Below are 15879 nucleotides of genomic sequence, written 5' to 3'. Positions count from 1 at the left end.
ATGTTTTTTTCCTGCCAGAGACTAACATCAAATATACGTACTACAAATATACACAGGACTTCCTGCTGCTAGGGGAGAAAGGGACGCGACCAAAAAATGTCTACCTTCTGGTTTATTAAAAGCTCTTTTTGGCGGGGGGGGCCAGAGCCTTGCTGTGTTACCAAGGCTTGAGTGCAGTGGCACCATATCGGCTCACTGTAACCTCCACCTCCTGGGTTCAAGCAATTCTCCTGCCTCAGCTTCCCAAGTACCAGGGATTATAAGCGCCTGCCACCACACCCAGCTAATTTTTGTAGAGACGGGATTTCCCCATGTTGGCCAGGCTGGTCTTGAACTCCTGACCTCAGGTAATCTATCCACCTCAGCCTCCCAAAGTGCTGGGATTATAGGCATGAGCCACCGCACCCAGCCTAAAAGCTTTTTTGGACAGGACAGTAGAAAGAGCCCAGGAGAGAAGTCAGATGGAAGAAAATATTCAAAGAGGGAAGGCAGAGGTAAAATGATGTCAAAAGGTAAGTGAACAAAAGATGACAAGACTAGAGGAACAGAAGTTCTGAACCAGTGAAATGCTAAGCCATCCCTGTGCAGCAGTATCAGGGACATTCTGCGTCTACTGCCTTTTAATCACTGAAGGTGGAATCATTACACCCCCAACCAGTGGACTTAACCAGAGGCTGGGACCAATCCTATTTTGAATCTTGTGGATCAAGGAATTCTAGCCAATTAGCTTGGGCAACTTGGCATAAAATCAGTCCTGCTATTGGTTCTACTTCTCTAAGTCCCAATTCCCAATTCAAATAACTAGGTCCATATCTGTTCCTGCTTGTTCTGACCTATACTCCCAGAGGTTTGGTTCTAGCCTCTGAATGTTGGCCTCACAGCTAAAAGCCTAGTACTTGCAATCAAAACTCCCCTCTGATGATACTCATCCATTTTCAGAATCCCAATCTCTGTTCTAAATATCTGCCCCTTGTTGGACCTACCCAACTTCAACATCCAGGAGTCTGAACTACCATCTATGTTTTATTCATTCTAGACGAAATACCCTACCTGGATGATTGGACTTAGTCTTGTTATCTGCTTTGGAGTAGATATCCTAAAGCAAGTTGACTTACCTGTCTGTCAGTATGACTGACTAGGCTTCCAGCTGTAGGTGTCCCTGATCTGGCCTATTTGCCACTACACCAGCTGTAGGTGTCCCTGATCTGGCCTATTTTCCATTTCTAGAACCACTACCAGTTCTAGAAAACATGCTAAATAAGAAATATGTTCTGCAGAAATATACAGGGGAATCATAGGGTTTGGCAGATTAAAGAGTTCTATTATTACACCCAGAAGGAAGTGATACATGTTGGTAGTTCAAGAATCCCTTTTGAGGTGTATGTGTATAGAGTTTACAAAAATCATATAGCTACATGAAGGGTGTATGGTGTCTCTTAAGGACGTTCAATACATGATAGAGCCTATGAAGACTCAGGACAAGGAACTCAGGTTTTCACTTTTGTTGTTGTCTCAAAGAATGAATGAATTGATTCTCAAGGAGACTTCTGAAAAATAAATATATGTAGAAGAATCTGGTAGATGGTATTCTCATCTACTCTTCCATGAAACGTTTGATTTCTTTCTCTTTTTTGTTTTTTTTTAGAGACACGGTCTCACTCTGACACCCAGGCTGGAGTGGAGTGGACTTGTGTTCTGAAACGAGAAAACCTTAAACTCAGTTCTGAGAGAGAGAGTAAGGAAGCTGCCAAGCCAGATGCTCTGGAGGATGACTATCTGATACAGAAAGCAGAGACTGAAGGCTGTGCAGTAATACTCAGGTTAAAAAAAGAGAAAAAGCAGACTTGTCAAGTACAGTCCTTAGGGATTTGGATAGCTGTATACCAAAGTGAAGTGTATGGGTAACATTTAAAATGTTATTATAAGGAAATAGACAAGCACAGTTTCTCAGACTAGGCACAGATCAAATATCAGACTAACAAAATGAGTTATCTTTGCAGACCAAGAGTTAGTATATCATTAAGGAATTCAAGATTGAAATACACAATGAAAGGTTATGTATTAGGTAATAAAGATAGGGAAGAAAGTAACAGTAGAGACACAGTATACACACATCACACCCATATAGATATCTATGAACAGAGTGTGAAAGTACAGGGAAGAGCACTTGAATTATGAGCAAAAGTCACAATAATTTAAGTAAGTACACATACCTATGGTATACACAACCGCACAGTTCAGAAAAACTAACACAAATGTAGCATTTTAGACCATCCGCTGAAAATCTAATTATACTAAAAAATAGTGTTTTTGTTTTGTTTTGTTTTGTTTTGTTTTGTTTTTTAAAGACAAGATCTCACTCTGCTATTAGGCAGTATAGTGGTGTGATCATAGCTTACTGCAGCCTTGAACTCCTGGGCTCAAGTGATCCTCCTGCCTCAGCCTCTCAAATAGCTGGGACTACAGGCACATACCACCATACTCAGCTAATTTTTTTTTTTTTTTTTGGTAGAGACAAAGTCTCACCATGTTGTCCAGGCTGGTCTCAAACTCCTGGGCTCAAACAATCCTCCTGCCTTGGCCTCCCACAGTGCTGGGATTACAGGCATGAACCATCATGCCCAGCCCAATTTTTTCTTTTTAATGTGGCTAGAGGGTGGGGAAAAGGCTGCGAATATAGTAATGATGTGATCCTTAGAAATGAGAGAACAGGCCAGGCGAGAGCAGTGGAAGGAACGTAGCTGGATGGAACCCATCTGGAAACAAAAGGTCTCCTGACTACAGACATTAAAAGGCAATATGGTTCCCAAGGAATAAATTCTCCTGAGATTTTTACAAATGATAACTGACACAGAATAGGGAAAAGACATCCAAAGAATGAGAAGAGGCTTCATAGGTATTTGTGATGTACTCAAACAGAAATAGTGGAAAGGGCACAGACCTGGCAATAAGAAACTTGGATTCTGGCAGATACTCTGAATCACTTTCTTTGAAATCTTACTAAAATCTCAGCTCTAAGTTAGGCAAAAGCCATTTAGCCTCTCTAAACTTCAGTTTCATTAATTTTTAATTTTTCTTTTTTGAGACAGAGTCTTGCTCTGTCGCTCAGGCTGGAGTGCAGTGGCTTGATCTCGGCTCACTGCAACCTCTGCCTCCTGGGTTCAAGCGATTCTCCTACCTCAGTTTCCCGAGTAGCTGGGATTACAGGTGCACGCCACCATGCCCGGCTAATTTTTGTATTTTTAGTAGATACGGGTTTCACCATGTTGGCCAGTCTGGTCTCAAACTCATGACTTTGTGATCTGCCTGCCTTGGCCTCTCAAAGTGCTGGGATTACAGGCGTGAGCCACCACTCCCAGACTTTTGGGTGTTTTTTTTTTTTAGACACAGTCTCATTCTGTTGCCCAGGCTGGAGCGCTGTGGCACAATCTTGGCTCACTGCAGCCTCCGCCTCCTGGGTTCAAGTGATTCTCCTGCCTCAGCCTCCTCAGTAGCTGAGACTACAGGTGAGCACCACCACACCCAGTATTTTTTGTATTTTTAGTAGAGACTCGGTTTCATAACATTGGCCAGGCTGGTCTCAAACTCCTGACCCCAACTGATCCACCTACCTTGGCCTCCCAAAGTGCTGGGATTACAGGTGTAAGCCACCTTGCCTGGCCATTTTTTTTTTTAGAGATGGGGTGTCTCTATGTTGCCCAGGCTGGAGTGCAGTGGCTATTCACAAGAGCAATCCCACTACTGATCAGCATGGGAGTGTTGACCTGCTCTAACCTGGGCCGGTTCACCCCTCCTTAGGCAACCTGGTGGCCCCCCACTCCTGGGAGGTCACCATATTGATGCCAAACTTAGTGTGGACACCCGATCGACATAGCACATTACAGCCTAGAACTCCTGGGCTCAAGCCATCCTCCCAACTCAGACTCCCGAGTAGCTGGGACTATAGGCATGTGCCACTGCACCAGGCAAGTGTTTCTTTAAGTAAGAAAAAAAATCAAGAAAGATTAGGCTTAAAGTTTAGAAAATTCAATCAACTTTTATTGAGTTCTTACCAGGTCAAATTCTGGGAAAAACAAAATATAGTTCCTATCTAGAAGAAACTCATAATTTAATAGGACACATGACCTATCGCAAAATGTAATCAGTTAATCTCATGTTAACAGATGGCAGGACTACTCCTCTCTTATTTACCTTGTCTTTGAAAGAAACATGGGTCTTTAAACTATACACAGAAAAAAGAAGTTGAAGATCGGTGAGTGAGCTAAGTATGACATCACATCTCCGGCCAGGTGCAGTGGCTCACACCTGTAATCTCAGGCGAGGTTGGGTGAACCACTTTGAGGTCAGGAGTTCAAGACCAGCCTGGCCAATATGGTGAAACCCCATCTCTACTAAAAATACAAAAATTAGCTGGGCGTGGTGATGGGTACCTGTAATGCCAGATACTCGAGAGGCTGAGGAAGGAGAATCCCTTGAACCCAGGAGGCAGAGGCTGCAGTGAGCCAAGATTGCACCACTGCACTCCAGCCTGGGCGACATAGCAAGACTCTGTCTCAAAAAAAAAGAGAAAAGAAAAGAAATCACATGTTCAAACACAGATGAGTCACAATTTTTAATGCTTAGGCAACTACCAAATCCTAATAGAAGTATTGTCTGTCATCTTTTAGAAATGCTGGAGAACACGAGATGAGGCAGAAGACTGAAGATGGAGACGGGCAAATGCTATAACTTTCAAAAAGAAAAAAGTAGTGGAGCCTGAACACCATAAGCCCGTGGATTAGGCACCGATTCCCTGACAAAATTCTACAGTTAACTGTCAGACTGTCAAACATTTAGACAGGAAGACTGTTATCGCTAGTACCTTCATGAATTAGTCAAGAATAACTTCTTCCAAATGAATGGAATTATTTATGAACAAAGGAATGCATGTGACAAAGACTACAGCTGTCTTTGTAGATTTAATATGGTAAAATAGGCACCAAATGGTAACATCGGGGGAGGTGGGTGACAATGATCATGGAATAATAATAGGTAAACACCTTTGAACAGGTAATCAAGTCTCAACACTCAAAACAATTTTCTAACAATTAGGACTGGCAAAAATGAAACTGGCTACCTTGATATTTAATGAGTTCTCCATCCTTGGAAGAATTTACACTGAAGCTGGCAACTACTTAGCTGGGATGCAGAACAGATACATGGTACCATGCTACACCATTTTATATAAGGGACTGGAGCATGTCAGATTTTGATATCCATGATATCTTGGAACCAATCCTCCGCAGATATGGAGGGCCAAGTGTATACCTAACAGGAGTTGGATTAAATGACCTCTATCTAAGGTTCCTTTCATTTTTTTTTTTTTTTTTTTGAAGCGGAGTCTCGCTCTGTCATGCAGGCTGAAGTGCAGTGGCTTGATCTCAGCTCACTGCAACCTCTGCCTCCAGGTTCAAGTGATTCTCTTGCCTCAGCTTCCCGAGTAGCTGGGACTATGGGCACGTGCCACCACACCTGGCTAATTTTGTATTTTTAGTAGAGATGGGGTTTCACCATGTTGGCCAGGCTGGTCTCGAACTCCTGACCTCGTGATCTACCTGCCTCAGCCTCCCAAAGTGCTGAGATTACAGGCATGAGCCACTGTGCCCAGTTGGTTCCTTCCATTCTTAAGAGTTTCCTGTTTATTTCCCTATCTGATGGAATGTTAAACTTGTCTCACTGGATATTAAAGAAGGTAATCTTACCCTTGAGCCACCCTAGTCTGGCCTGGCAGCTGGCAATACTATCCCAGGCTGTTTTGCACTATGCATCACTGACCTACTGCAGTTACAATTGTAACAGTCACAGAGACCAATCCTGTAGAGGAAAAGTGCTTTTTCTTTAAATGTGAGAGTAAAAAGAGGTATTTAACTCTAATTGCCGAAGATATCAAATTTAGAAATATGCAATTTCAAAAGTAAAACATATGCTCTAGCAAATGCACTCCTACAAAGTGTTGCTGGGTCAATTACTGGCTCTAGAACAGCAAGAATTATAATTTAAATCATGGTTTTCCTTACAAAAAAAAGCACATCTTTATTGTATGGCATAACCTTAATATAGCATTAGCTTGCGTTTGTACAACATTTTTCGACTTTGCTAAATCATTTTACATCATATAGATAAAGCACTATTCCCATTTTGCACATGAGCAGGGCTCAAGGAAATTAAATGAGAGCCAGTATTAATGACATTTTATAAAGTTAACTTTTCATGGCCGGGCACAGTGGCTCACGCCTGTAATCCCAGCACTTTGGGAGGCTGAGGCGGGTGGATCACGAGGTCAAGAGATCAAGACCATCCTGGCTAACATAGTGAAACCCCGTCTCTACTAAAAATACAAAAATTAGCTGGGCGTGGTGGCGTGCGCCTGTAGTCCCAGCTACTCAGGAGGCTGAGGCAGGAGAATCGCTTGAACCCAGGCACCACTGCACTCCAGCCTGGCACCTGGCAACAGAGTGAGACTCTGTCTCAAAAAAAAAAAAAAAAAAGTTAACTTTTCACAAGTCCTTCTTACAAGACTATGAACTCTGAGGTTTCACATTAGTTATTCAATAAACATTGAAGAAAAAAGTAATCTATCCAAGATCTCATGACTAGTAGGTGACAAAACCACACAAAACTAGTCACTATAAGGAATTTTAAAGATTGTCTCTGAGACCGGGCACAGTAGCTCACATCTATAATCCTAGCACTCAGGGAGGCTGAGGCAGGTGATCACTTGAGGTCAGGAGTTTGAGACCAGCCTGGCCAACATGGTGAACTCTTGTCTCTACTAGAAAAAAGTAATAATAATAATAATACAGGCCAGGAGCAGTGGCTCACGCCTGTAAGCCCAAGAGGCGGAGATTGCGGTGAGCCTAGATTGTGCCACTGCACTCCAGCCTGGGCAACAAGACCAAAAACTCTGTCTCAAAGCAAACAAAAAATAAAAATTAGTCAGGCATCGTGGCAGGTGCATGTAATCCCAGCTACTCGGGAGGCTGAGGCACGAGAATTGCTTGAACCTGGGAAATAGATAGTCTAGTGAGTTCTATTAGTAAATCTTTTTTTTGTTTGTTTTTTTTGAGACAGAGTCTCACTCTATTGCCCAGGCTGGAATGTAATGGCATGATCTTGGCTCACTGCAACCTCCACCTCCCTGGGTTCAAGCGATTCTCCTGCCTCAGCCTCCCGAGCAGCTGAGACTACAGGCGCCCGCCACCATGCCCAGCTAATTTTTGTATTTTTAGTACAGACGGGGTTTCAGTATGTTGGCCAGGCTGGTCTTGAACTCCTGACCTCATGATCTTTCCACCTCAATCTCCCCAAGTGCTGGGATTACAGGCATGAGTCACTATGCCTGGCCTCTATTAGTAAATCTATAGCTCTTTCTCATGTTGATAAGAGGTTTTATTTGTAGAAGGTATACAATAAAATTCAACCAGATTTAGGCTGATTTTTTCCTACCAGAATATATAGCTACACTAAGGAAAATACAAATATTTAAACTGTTTCTCTTACCTAAATAAGGCAAGCAAATTAAAATTAGTGTGCCAAGTAAAGTAAAAATTAGTGTGTGTTCTGGGTATTCTTCTTCCATGTATTTTAACTACGTAAGTAAAAGCATATATCACTTAATGAGCAGTTTTTAATCTTGATGAAGTCCATTTTATCAGTGTGTTTTCTTTCTCTCTCTCATTTTTTTTTTTTTTTGAGATGGAGTTTTGTTCTTCTGCCCAGGCTGGAGTAAAGTGGCATGATCTCAGCTCACTGCAACCTCCACCCCCAGGTTTCACTGATTCTCCTGCTTCAGACTCCCAAGTAGCTGAGATTACAGTAGAGACGGGGTTTCACCATGTTGACCAGGCTGATCTCAAACTACTGACCTCAAGTGATCCACCCACTTTGGCCTCCCAAAGTGCTAGGATTACAGGGGTCAGTCACTGTGCCTGGCCTTTTTCTTTAAGACAGGGTCTCACTCTGTTGCCCAGGCTGGAATGCAGTGACATGATCACAGCTCATCGCAACCTCCACCTCCTGGGGTCAAGCAATCCTCCCGCCTCAGCCTCCTGAGTAGCTGGGACTACAGGTATGCACCACCATACCCTGATAATTTGTGTATTTTTTTTTAGAGATGGGGTTTCACCATGTTACCCAGGCTGGTCTCGAACTCCTGAGCTCAAGCAATCCTCCCTCTTTGCCTCCCAAATTGTTGGCATTACAGGCATCAGCCACTGCACATGGCCAGTATGTTTTCGTTAGTGGTTACTGCTCTTATGTACTATCCAAGAAATCTTTGCTTATCTCCAGGTTTTGAAGACATTTTTCTATTTTTTCTGGAACTTTTATAGATTTAGTGTTTATATTTAGGTCTATGATCTATCTACCTCAAATTGGATAAATGGTGTGAGGTAAAGGTCAAGTTTCATTATTTTTCATATAGATATGCAGCTGGTAGAAGAGCACCATTTGTTGAAAAGATTTCCCATTCTCAATTATGTGGATGCTCTTGTCAAAAAAAAAATCAACTGATTGATAGATAAATGCATAAAGAAAATACGGTACATATATACAATGGAACATTATTCAGCCTTAAAAAGAAAGGGAATCCTGTTATATGCTACAACATGGATGAACCTTGAAGACATAGTTAGTGAAATAAAACAGGCACAGAAAGATATGTTGTATGATTCCACTTAAATTAGGTATTGAAAGTAGTTAAACTCATAGAAACAGAAGTTAGAATGGTGACTATCAGAGGGGAGAGGGAAAAGAGAAGTTGTTTAACCACAAAAAAAAAAATCAACTGACCATGTATATGTGGAACTATTTCTGGACTCTCTGTTCTGTTCCAATGATTTGTCTAACTATATGATATCAATACTACCATGTCTTAATTACTGAAGCTTTATACTAATGTCCTCAAATCCAGTGGTTTAATTCCTCCTGCATTTGGTGATTTGTTTTTCAGGAGTGTTCTGACTTATCTAGGTCCTTTTTATGTCTATACAAATTTTGGAATCAGTTTACCAATTTCTAAAAAAAGGAAAAAGTCTGGCCAACATGGCGAAACCCCATATCTATGTGGTAGCATGGACCTGTAATCCCAGCTACTCGGGAGGCTGAGGCAAGAGAATCGCTTGCACCCAGGAGACAGAGGTTGCAGTGAGATCAGATTGCACCACTGCACTCCAACCTGGGCGACAGAGTGAGACCCTGTCTCAGAAAAAAATAAAAGGAAACAAAATGGCAAGATGTAGTGGCACATGCCTGTAATCCCAGCACTCTGGGAGGCTGAGGTGGGAGGATCATTTGAGCTCAGGAGTTTGAGACTAATCTGGGCAACATAACGAGACTCTATCTCTACAAAAAACAAAAAAATCAGCTGGGCATTGATGGCACATCCCTGTAATCCCAGCCACTTGGGAGGCTGAGGTATGAGAATTGCTTGAACCCAGGAGGAGGAAGCTGCAGTGAGCCAAGATCACACTAGTGCACTCCAGTCTGGGCAACAGAGCAAGACTCTGTCTTTAAAAAAAAAGTGGGGGGCTGCTGGGCATGGTGGCTAACACCTATAATCCCAGCACTTTGGAAGGCAGGTGGATCACAAGGTCAGGAGTTTGAGACCAGCCTGACTAACATGGTATACCTCATCTCTACTAAAAATACAGAAGTTAGCCTTGGTGGTACGCACTTGTAATCCCAGCTACTCAGAAGGCGGGCGGCAGAGGGTACAGTGAGCTGAGATTGTACCATTACATTCCAGCCTGGGCAACAGAGCAAGACTCCTTCTCAGAAAAAAAAAAAAGGCCGGGTATGCTGGTTCACACCTGTAGTCCCAGCACTTTGGGAGGTTGAGGTGGGCGGACCACCTGAGGTCAGGCAAGACCAGCCTGGTCAACATGTTGAAACCCCGTCTCTACTAAAAATACAAAACTTAGTTAGGCATAGTGGCAGGTGCCCGTAATCCCAGCTACTCAAGAGGCTGAGGCAGGAGAACCACTTGAACCTGGGAGGTGGAGGTTGCTGTAAGCTGAGATCCCGCCATTGCACTCCAGCCTGGGTGACAAGACTAAAACTCCATCTCAAAAAAAAAAAAAAAAAAAAAAAATTAAACAGGCATAGTGACTTGCATCTGTAGTCCCAGATACTCAGGAAGCTGAGGCAGGAGGATTGCTTAAGCCCAAGAGGTCAAGGCTGCAGTGAGCTATGATCCCACCACTACACGCCAGCCTGGGTGACAATGCAAGACCCTGTCTCTAAATAAATAAAGAAAAAGAAGAAAAAGAAAAAAAGCCTACCAGGATTTTGGTTATGATTACATTGAGTCTATGAATCAGATTGGAGAGAACTAACATATTAATAATATCAAGTCTCCTAATTTATGAATATACTATGCTTCTCCATTTATTTAGGTCTTCTTTCATTTTTCTTGGCTACTGTTTGCTCTCTTCTACTGTTCTTAGTTTTTTATGTGGCGGTCTTGCTTATCTTTGGTTAAACTCATTCCTAGTAATGTTATGTTTTTGTTGCCACTGCCAATATTTCTTCTAATTTTCTATTTTTCTGTTGCCATATATAGAAATGCACTTAATTTTTGTATATTGACCTTGCCACCTGTGACTGTGCTGAATTCACTTATTAGTTCCAGATTTTTGCATGGGAAAGAAGATTCCTTAGGATTTTCTACATATGCTACCATGTTATTGGTGCATATATCAATTTAAACCATTTATATTATATGAACTGTATCTCCCCATCCCCCAATAGACTAGGCATAAATAACTTAAAATATTAGGTTATACAAATATTTAATTTACAATTTTCTCTGTTGTTCACTGAATGGAAAAGGAAAGATTTCTTCATTTTTCAATTCCTCAGTAGTTAAATTATCTAGAGTTGAAAAACAGCATTTGCTGTTAAAGGCAGAATGATCAACTCACCAATCTCTAATGAATTCACAGCTTTCAGTAACTTCCTCTAATTTTTCAACATGATTTTCTGTATCATAATTCTTGAGTAATTAAAGATTAGGCAACAATTGGAGGCTTAAAATATTGGTAAGAAATTGAGTAGGAAACACTGTAACCTGTTATGACTGGGTACATCAAACCAGATATTTAATTTCTACGTAATTTCATGTTATTTTCCTTGAAAAAGACTTCTAAATTTTGACCCTTAATATATTTTTTAAACCTCAAAACCATGGTGTCTTATTCCAATTTTAAAATTCTAGGCTCATCAAAAAATAATAATAATTTTTAAAAAAAGAGAAAAAAGGAAAGAAGAAATTTTAGGCTGAGCACAGTGGCTCATGGCTGTAATCCCAGCACTTTGGGAGGCTGAGCTGGATTATTTGAGGCCAGGAGTTTGAGATAATCCTGGGTAACACAGTGAGATGCTATCTCTGTAAAAAATTGTTTCTGAAGCTAGATAATTATCTGTGCTCACCCAAACACTCTATCATAACATAAAAAATTACTTAAACTTTTAAAAATAGAGATGGGATCTCACTATGTTGCTCAGGCTGGTCTTGAACTCCTAGGCTCAAGTGATCCTCCTGCCTTGGCTTCCCAAAAAACAGAATATTTAACTGAATCCTAGCATGAGATCAGGTAAAATCTGGCTAACAGTATTTCCTAGAAGACAATCATCAACCACCTAGAAGTGACAATAGCTAGGCCAAGCCCACTGAACATTAGAAGACATTAATTATTGTTCTCAAACAGTATAGTCAAAGTCATATATATGCAATTATAGCTAATGAATCTTTGATAATATGTCTGAAAAAGTTCAAACAATGGTAACTAGGAAAAGACTCTGATAGGATAGTTCTGTCAAAAAGATTTTTTTTTTTGAGACAAGAGTTTTGTTCTTGTTGCCCAGGCTGGAAGTGCAATGGCACAATCTCAGCTCACTGCAACCTCCTCCTCCCGAGTTCAAGTGATTCTCCTGCCTCAGCCTCCCGAGTAGCTGGGATTACAGGCATGCGCCACCACACCCGGTTAATTTTGTATTTTTAGTAGAGATGGGGTTTCTCCATGTTCGTCAGGCTGGTCTCGAACTCCTGACCTCAGGTGATGAGCCCACCTCAGCCTCTCAAAGTTCCAGGATTACAAGTGTGAGCCACTGAGCCCAACCCAAAAAGATTTTTTCTTCAAAAAGTTCTATCACATTGTTGATTTTATTCATAAAACAACTGTTCCAAAAAGCATATTTTCTCAATCACCAAATTGCCAGAATTTCAAAAATACTTCCCTAGCAGAGGAAAAAAATTAAAAATGTAAAATGCGTCATTCAATTATATTCGTTCTATCATTTGACTTTATAAAACATAGATGAAATTCAGTTTTAAGGGAGGACTATCATGTCGTGGCTCATAAGCACTTTAGTGACTATTTTCCTCTAGCAAGAATACCTCTGCTACTGTAAGAATTTGAACTTCTGATTTCCTGGTTGACCACTGGTCAATCAGGAGGATTCTGAGATTGTAATCTTTACTGTGGCTTAAGCAAAAAAGGGTGCTTTCACTTGCTTATATGAGGTAGATAGGTGGGCTGATACTTTGGGGGTTTGAGTTAGAATAAAGCCAGGTTAAGACAGTTTATTATTCTATTTTATTTATGATAATAAAATTATATATATTTGTTCGTTTGTGTTTTGAGACAGAGTTTTGCACTTGGTTGCCCAGGCTGGAGTGCAATGGTGTGATCTCGGTTCACCACAACCTACTCCACCTCCCGGGTTCAAGTGATTCTCCTGCCTCAGCCTCCTGAGTAGCTGGGAGGGATTACAGACATGTGCCACCACACCCAGCTAATCTTGTATTTTTTGTAGAGATGGGGTTTCTCCTTTGTCAGGCTGGTCTCAAACTCCCAACCTCAAGGGTTCCGCCCAACTCGGCCTCCCAAAGTGCTGGGATTACAGGTATGAGCCACCATGCCCAGCCTTATATTTGTTTTTAAAAACGTCCTCATCTTTTAGAGATATTGCCTGAAAATAATCCAGGGTGGAAGGAGGATGACTGAAGAGGGATGGATATAGATTAAAAAACTGGCCATGTATTAATGGTTGAGGCTTGGTGTTGCTTCATTATACTATTCTCTACTTTTGTAATCATGCTTGATAAAATGTTTAAAAGCATTTTATTCACAATTTCAAATTTTTCTGATTCTAGTTATTATTGAAATTTTAGTGTATAATAATAAAATCTGTATGGTGACTCACCGGACATTTTCTGGTCTGAGTTTATCGAGAACCATCTCTATTAAGTCAGGTCTAAATTCCTCCAGTAAATATTCCGCTGTTAGCACCTCTTCTAGGGGATAATACTTTTAAAAAGGAAAATATAAATAAATAAAATATACAAGGCTACTAAAGAGTTTAATTGATTAAAGCAGATATGTAACACATTGAATTCATTACTGTACACTCTTTCTCCCTTCAATTAAATTGTACTCCACTGGAAAAATTTTCTGTCGCCCTAAATCGTTTTTTCTTTCCTACCACATTGTTAAGCAGTTTCATATTGTTTGATGATTCTGCCAAATATACTGTTAATCCCAAACATACTTACATTATATAGAGCAAAATCACATTTCTTTCAGGGAAAACCATGACTATTTCTGGTTAAAAACTGAATAGTTGTTAATGAAGAAAATTTGATAGTGAAATGTTGACACCTACAGGATTTTTAATACAAAGTACATAAATTTTTATGAACAGAATTTCCTCTTAAATTTCTATGAAAGAAATTAGACAAACATTTAGAAAGCTGTTGCGGAAAAAAACTGCTTATATTTTTGGCCAGTGTAGAAAAATAATGCAGAAGATGCTTCTTGGTAAGAGCAACTTCCAATATACTGAGACACACTGACTGATTCATTCATTCAATAAATAGTTAATGAACATCTACTCTGTGCCAGGCACTGTTCCATGCACTATGGATAAAACATAGGTAAGACACATTAAATCCTTTGTCCTCCAAGAAGTACACAGACATTCTAATTGGGAGGGAGGCAGACAATAAACAAATATTGTAATTTTAGTGACAGGTGCTACGAAAACAATAAAAAAAAAAAAAAGGGCAGGGGCATTATTTTAGATTGGGAAGTCAGAGAAGGTCTCTGAGCAGAAGAAATCTGAGTGGAGACTCAAATGATAAGAACCTAGTCAGACAAAGATCAGATAGAAGAGTGTTTCATGTAGAGAAAATAGCAATGGAAAGAACTTAAGAGGGAGGAATAAACTTAATGCTTGAAAATTAGAGAGCCAGTACAGGTGGAGTGGAATGCAAATGGGAGAGGTGGGTTGGACAGTGGTATGGAAGATGGCCAGATAGGTTGGGGCCACATCACTTTGTAAGCCAAGGAAAATTTTGCATTTTATGCCAATTCTGTTGGGAAACCACTGAAGGAATTTAAACAGAGGAGTGAAACATTAAGATTTTAGTTTTCAAAAGATCACCAAAGCTGGAAAAATAAACTACAGTGGGGACCAAGAGGAAAACAGGGGTCCCAGGTCAAAGACTATTATCATAGTAGCCCAAGCAAGAAATAATGATAGCTGAGACTAGGATGGTAGCAATGGAAATTTTAAAAAGTGACTGATAGCTTTCACATAGTAGCACTTGACATGCTGTAGAACTGAAATATATTTAAAGCCAATAAGCAAAATGCCTACTTAATAAAAATATTATGGAAAATAAATTTCAGGATGATGAAAATTAAGAATTTAAACATATCTTGACTTCTAGATTTGCCCTGTTGCTACAAAGTTTAAAGTTTTATACTTCAGCTTCAATTTCAATAACTTATTATTGAAAATAATATATGCAAGGTTGCTGAAATACTCTATACACCAATGCATACAGTAAAATGACAACAAACTTACATGCAATATTCCTGCAATCTTAGATGTATAGCCCCGTGGCCTCTCTTTGTCTTTAAACCTAAAAGCAACAGCATTCAAGTCCTAAAACAGAAAGTTAATCCAATTAGTTATGTCCACCCTTACTTAGAAACTTTTTTTAAGTGTTTGACTTGCACTATAAACTTTCTACTCCATATTTAACTTTTATCAGACTTTCTGAAAAAATGGCTATGCTTGATTTAGAAATGTATAGAATATTTTAAAAATTTCTTAATGTGTATAAAATTTAATCCATCAACCTAGGCTTAAAACCAAAAGCAAAATACGTTAACAATTTTTGGTGAAAATAAGGAATACAGGATATGATTCTATAGCTTAAGTTGTCGAAACTGATAGCCAAAGAATTTAGAAAAACTGTGTGAAAGAACCTTGTGAGATTCAACAATTCCACCATAGATGATTTTGGTGACTCATTCAGAGAACAGCACACAGAGTAGGAGTTATTATCATAATTTTCAGAAGCAGAGAGATTATACCTTTAAACTTTTATCTAGTTAAAGAAGATGTTTCTCATCCTAAAATACGTTTGAGAATCTTGATAGGCTTTAAATATAAAGTACATGTTTTTAAAAACCCTTTTTAAAAAGGCTTTTAAAAATTTGAAAGACAAACATCATTTGTTTTATGCAAAAGAAAAAAAAAGCCAGGCTCTTCCCATACATACATAATAAAATCACTTTTAATAACACAATCATACATAAAGCAATTCATTACTTCTTAGAGAGTTTGCTACAGATTTAAAGATCTGAAAATGACAGAGCTCATGCAGCTTCAGGCAGGGAGTAGCATAATCCCTGACAGATTCCAGCTCAAGAAACTGCTGGTTTTCTTCTGAGGGATGGAAAAGCAATTTTATTTCTTCCTTTTTCCATCCTAAAAAGAGCTACATGATGCCTTACCCCTTAGTTGTGCCCCAAATAGCAAATTAGA

The 15879-nt window shown here is 39.9% G+C and overlaps 1 protein-coding gene across 3 annotated transcripts in view; it reads right to left on the bottom strand.

Moving 5' to 3' along the window:
- The window catches only part of IDE (insulin degrading enzyme), a 119627-nt gene that overhangs the window by 38264 nt on the left and 65484 nt on the right, over positions 1 to 15879 (bottom strand). For all 3 annotated transcript variants that reach the window (XM_012454779.3, XM_012454780.3, XM_064374117.1), the window contains 2 exons: positions 14911 to 14991; positions 13246 to 13349 (listed from right to left, as the gene is read on the bottom strand). In XM_012454779.3, coding sequence (XP_012310202.1) covers positions 13246 to 13349; positions 14911 to 14991 — 185 coding nt within the window. The remainder of the gene's footprint in view (positions 1 to 13245; positions 13350 to 14910; positions 14992 to 15879) is intronic.

This window comes from Aotus nancymaae, unplaced genomic scaffold (genome assembly GCF_030222135.1).
Source record: "Aotus nancymaae isolate 86718 unplaced genomic scaffold, 86718_ANA_hifiasm-v0.15.2.pri h1tg000010l, whole genome shotgun sequence".
Classification (NCBI taxonomy): Eukaryota; Metazoa; Chordata; class Mammalia; order Primates; family Aotidae; genus Aotus; species Aotus nancymaae.
The sequence above is the reverse complement of the archived record's forward strand: the minus strand, read 5'-3'. Positions and strand labels throughout refer to the sequence as shown.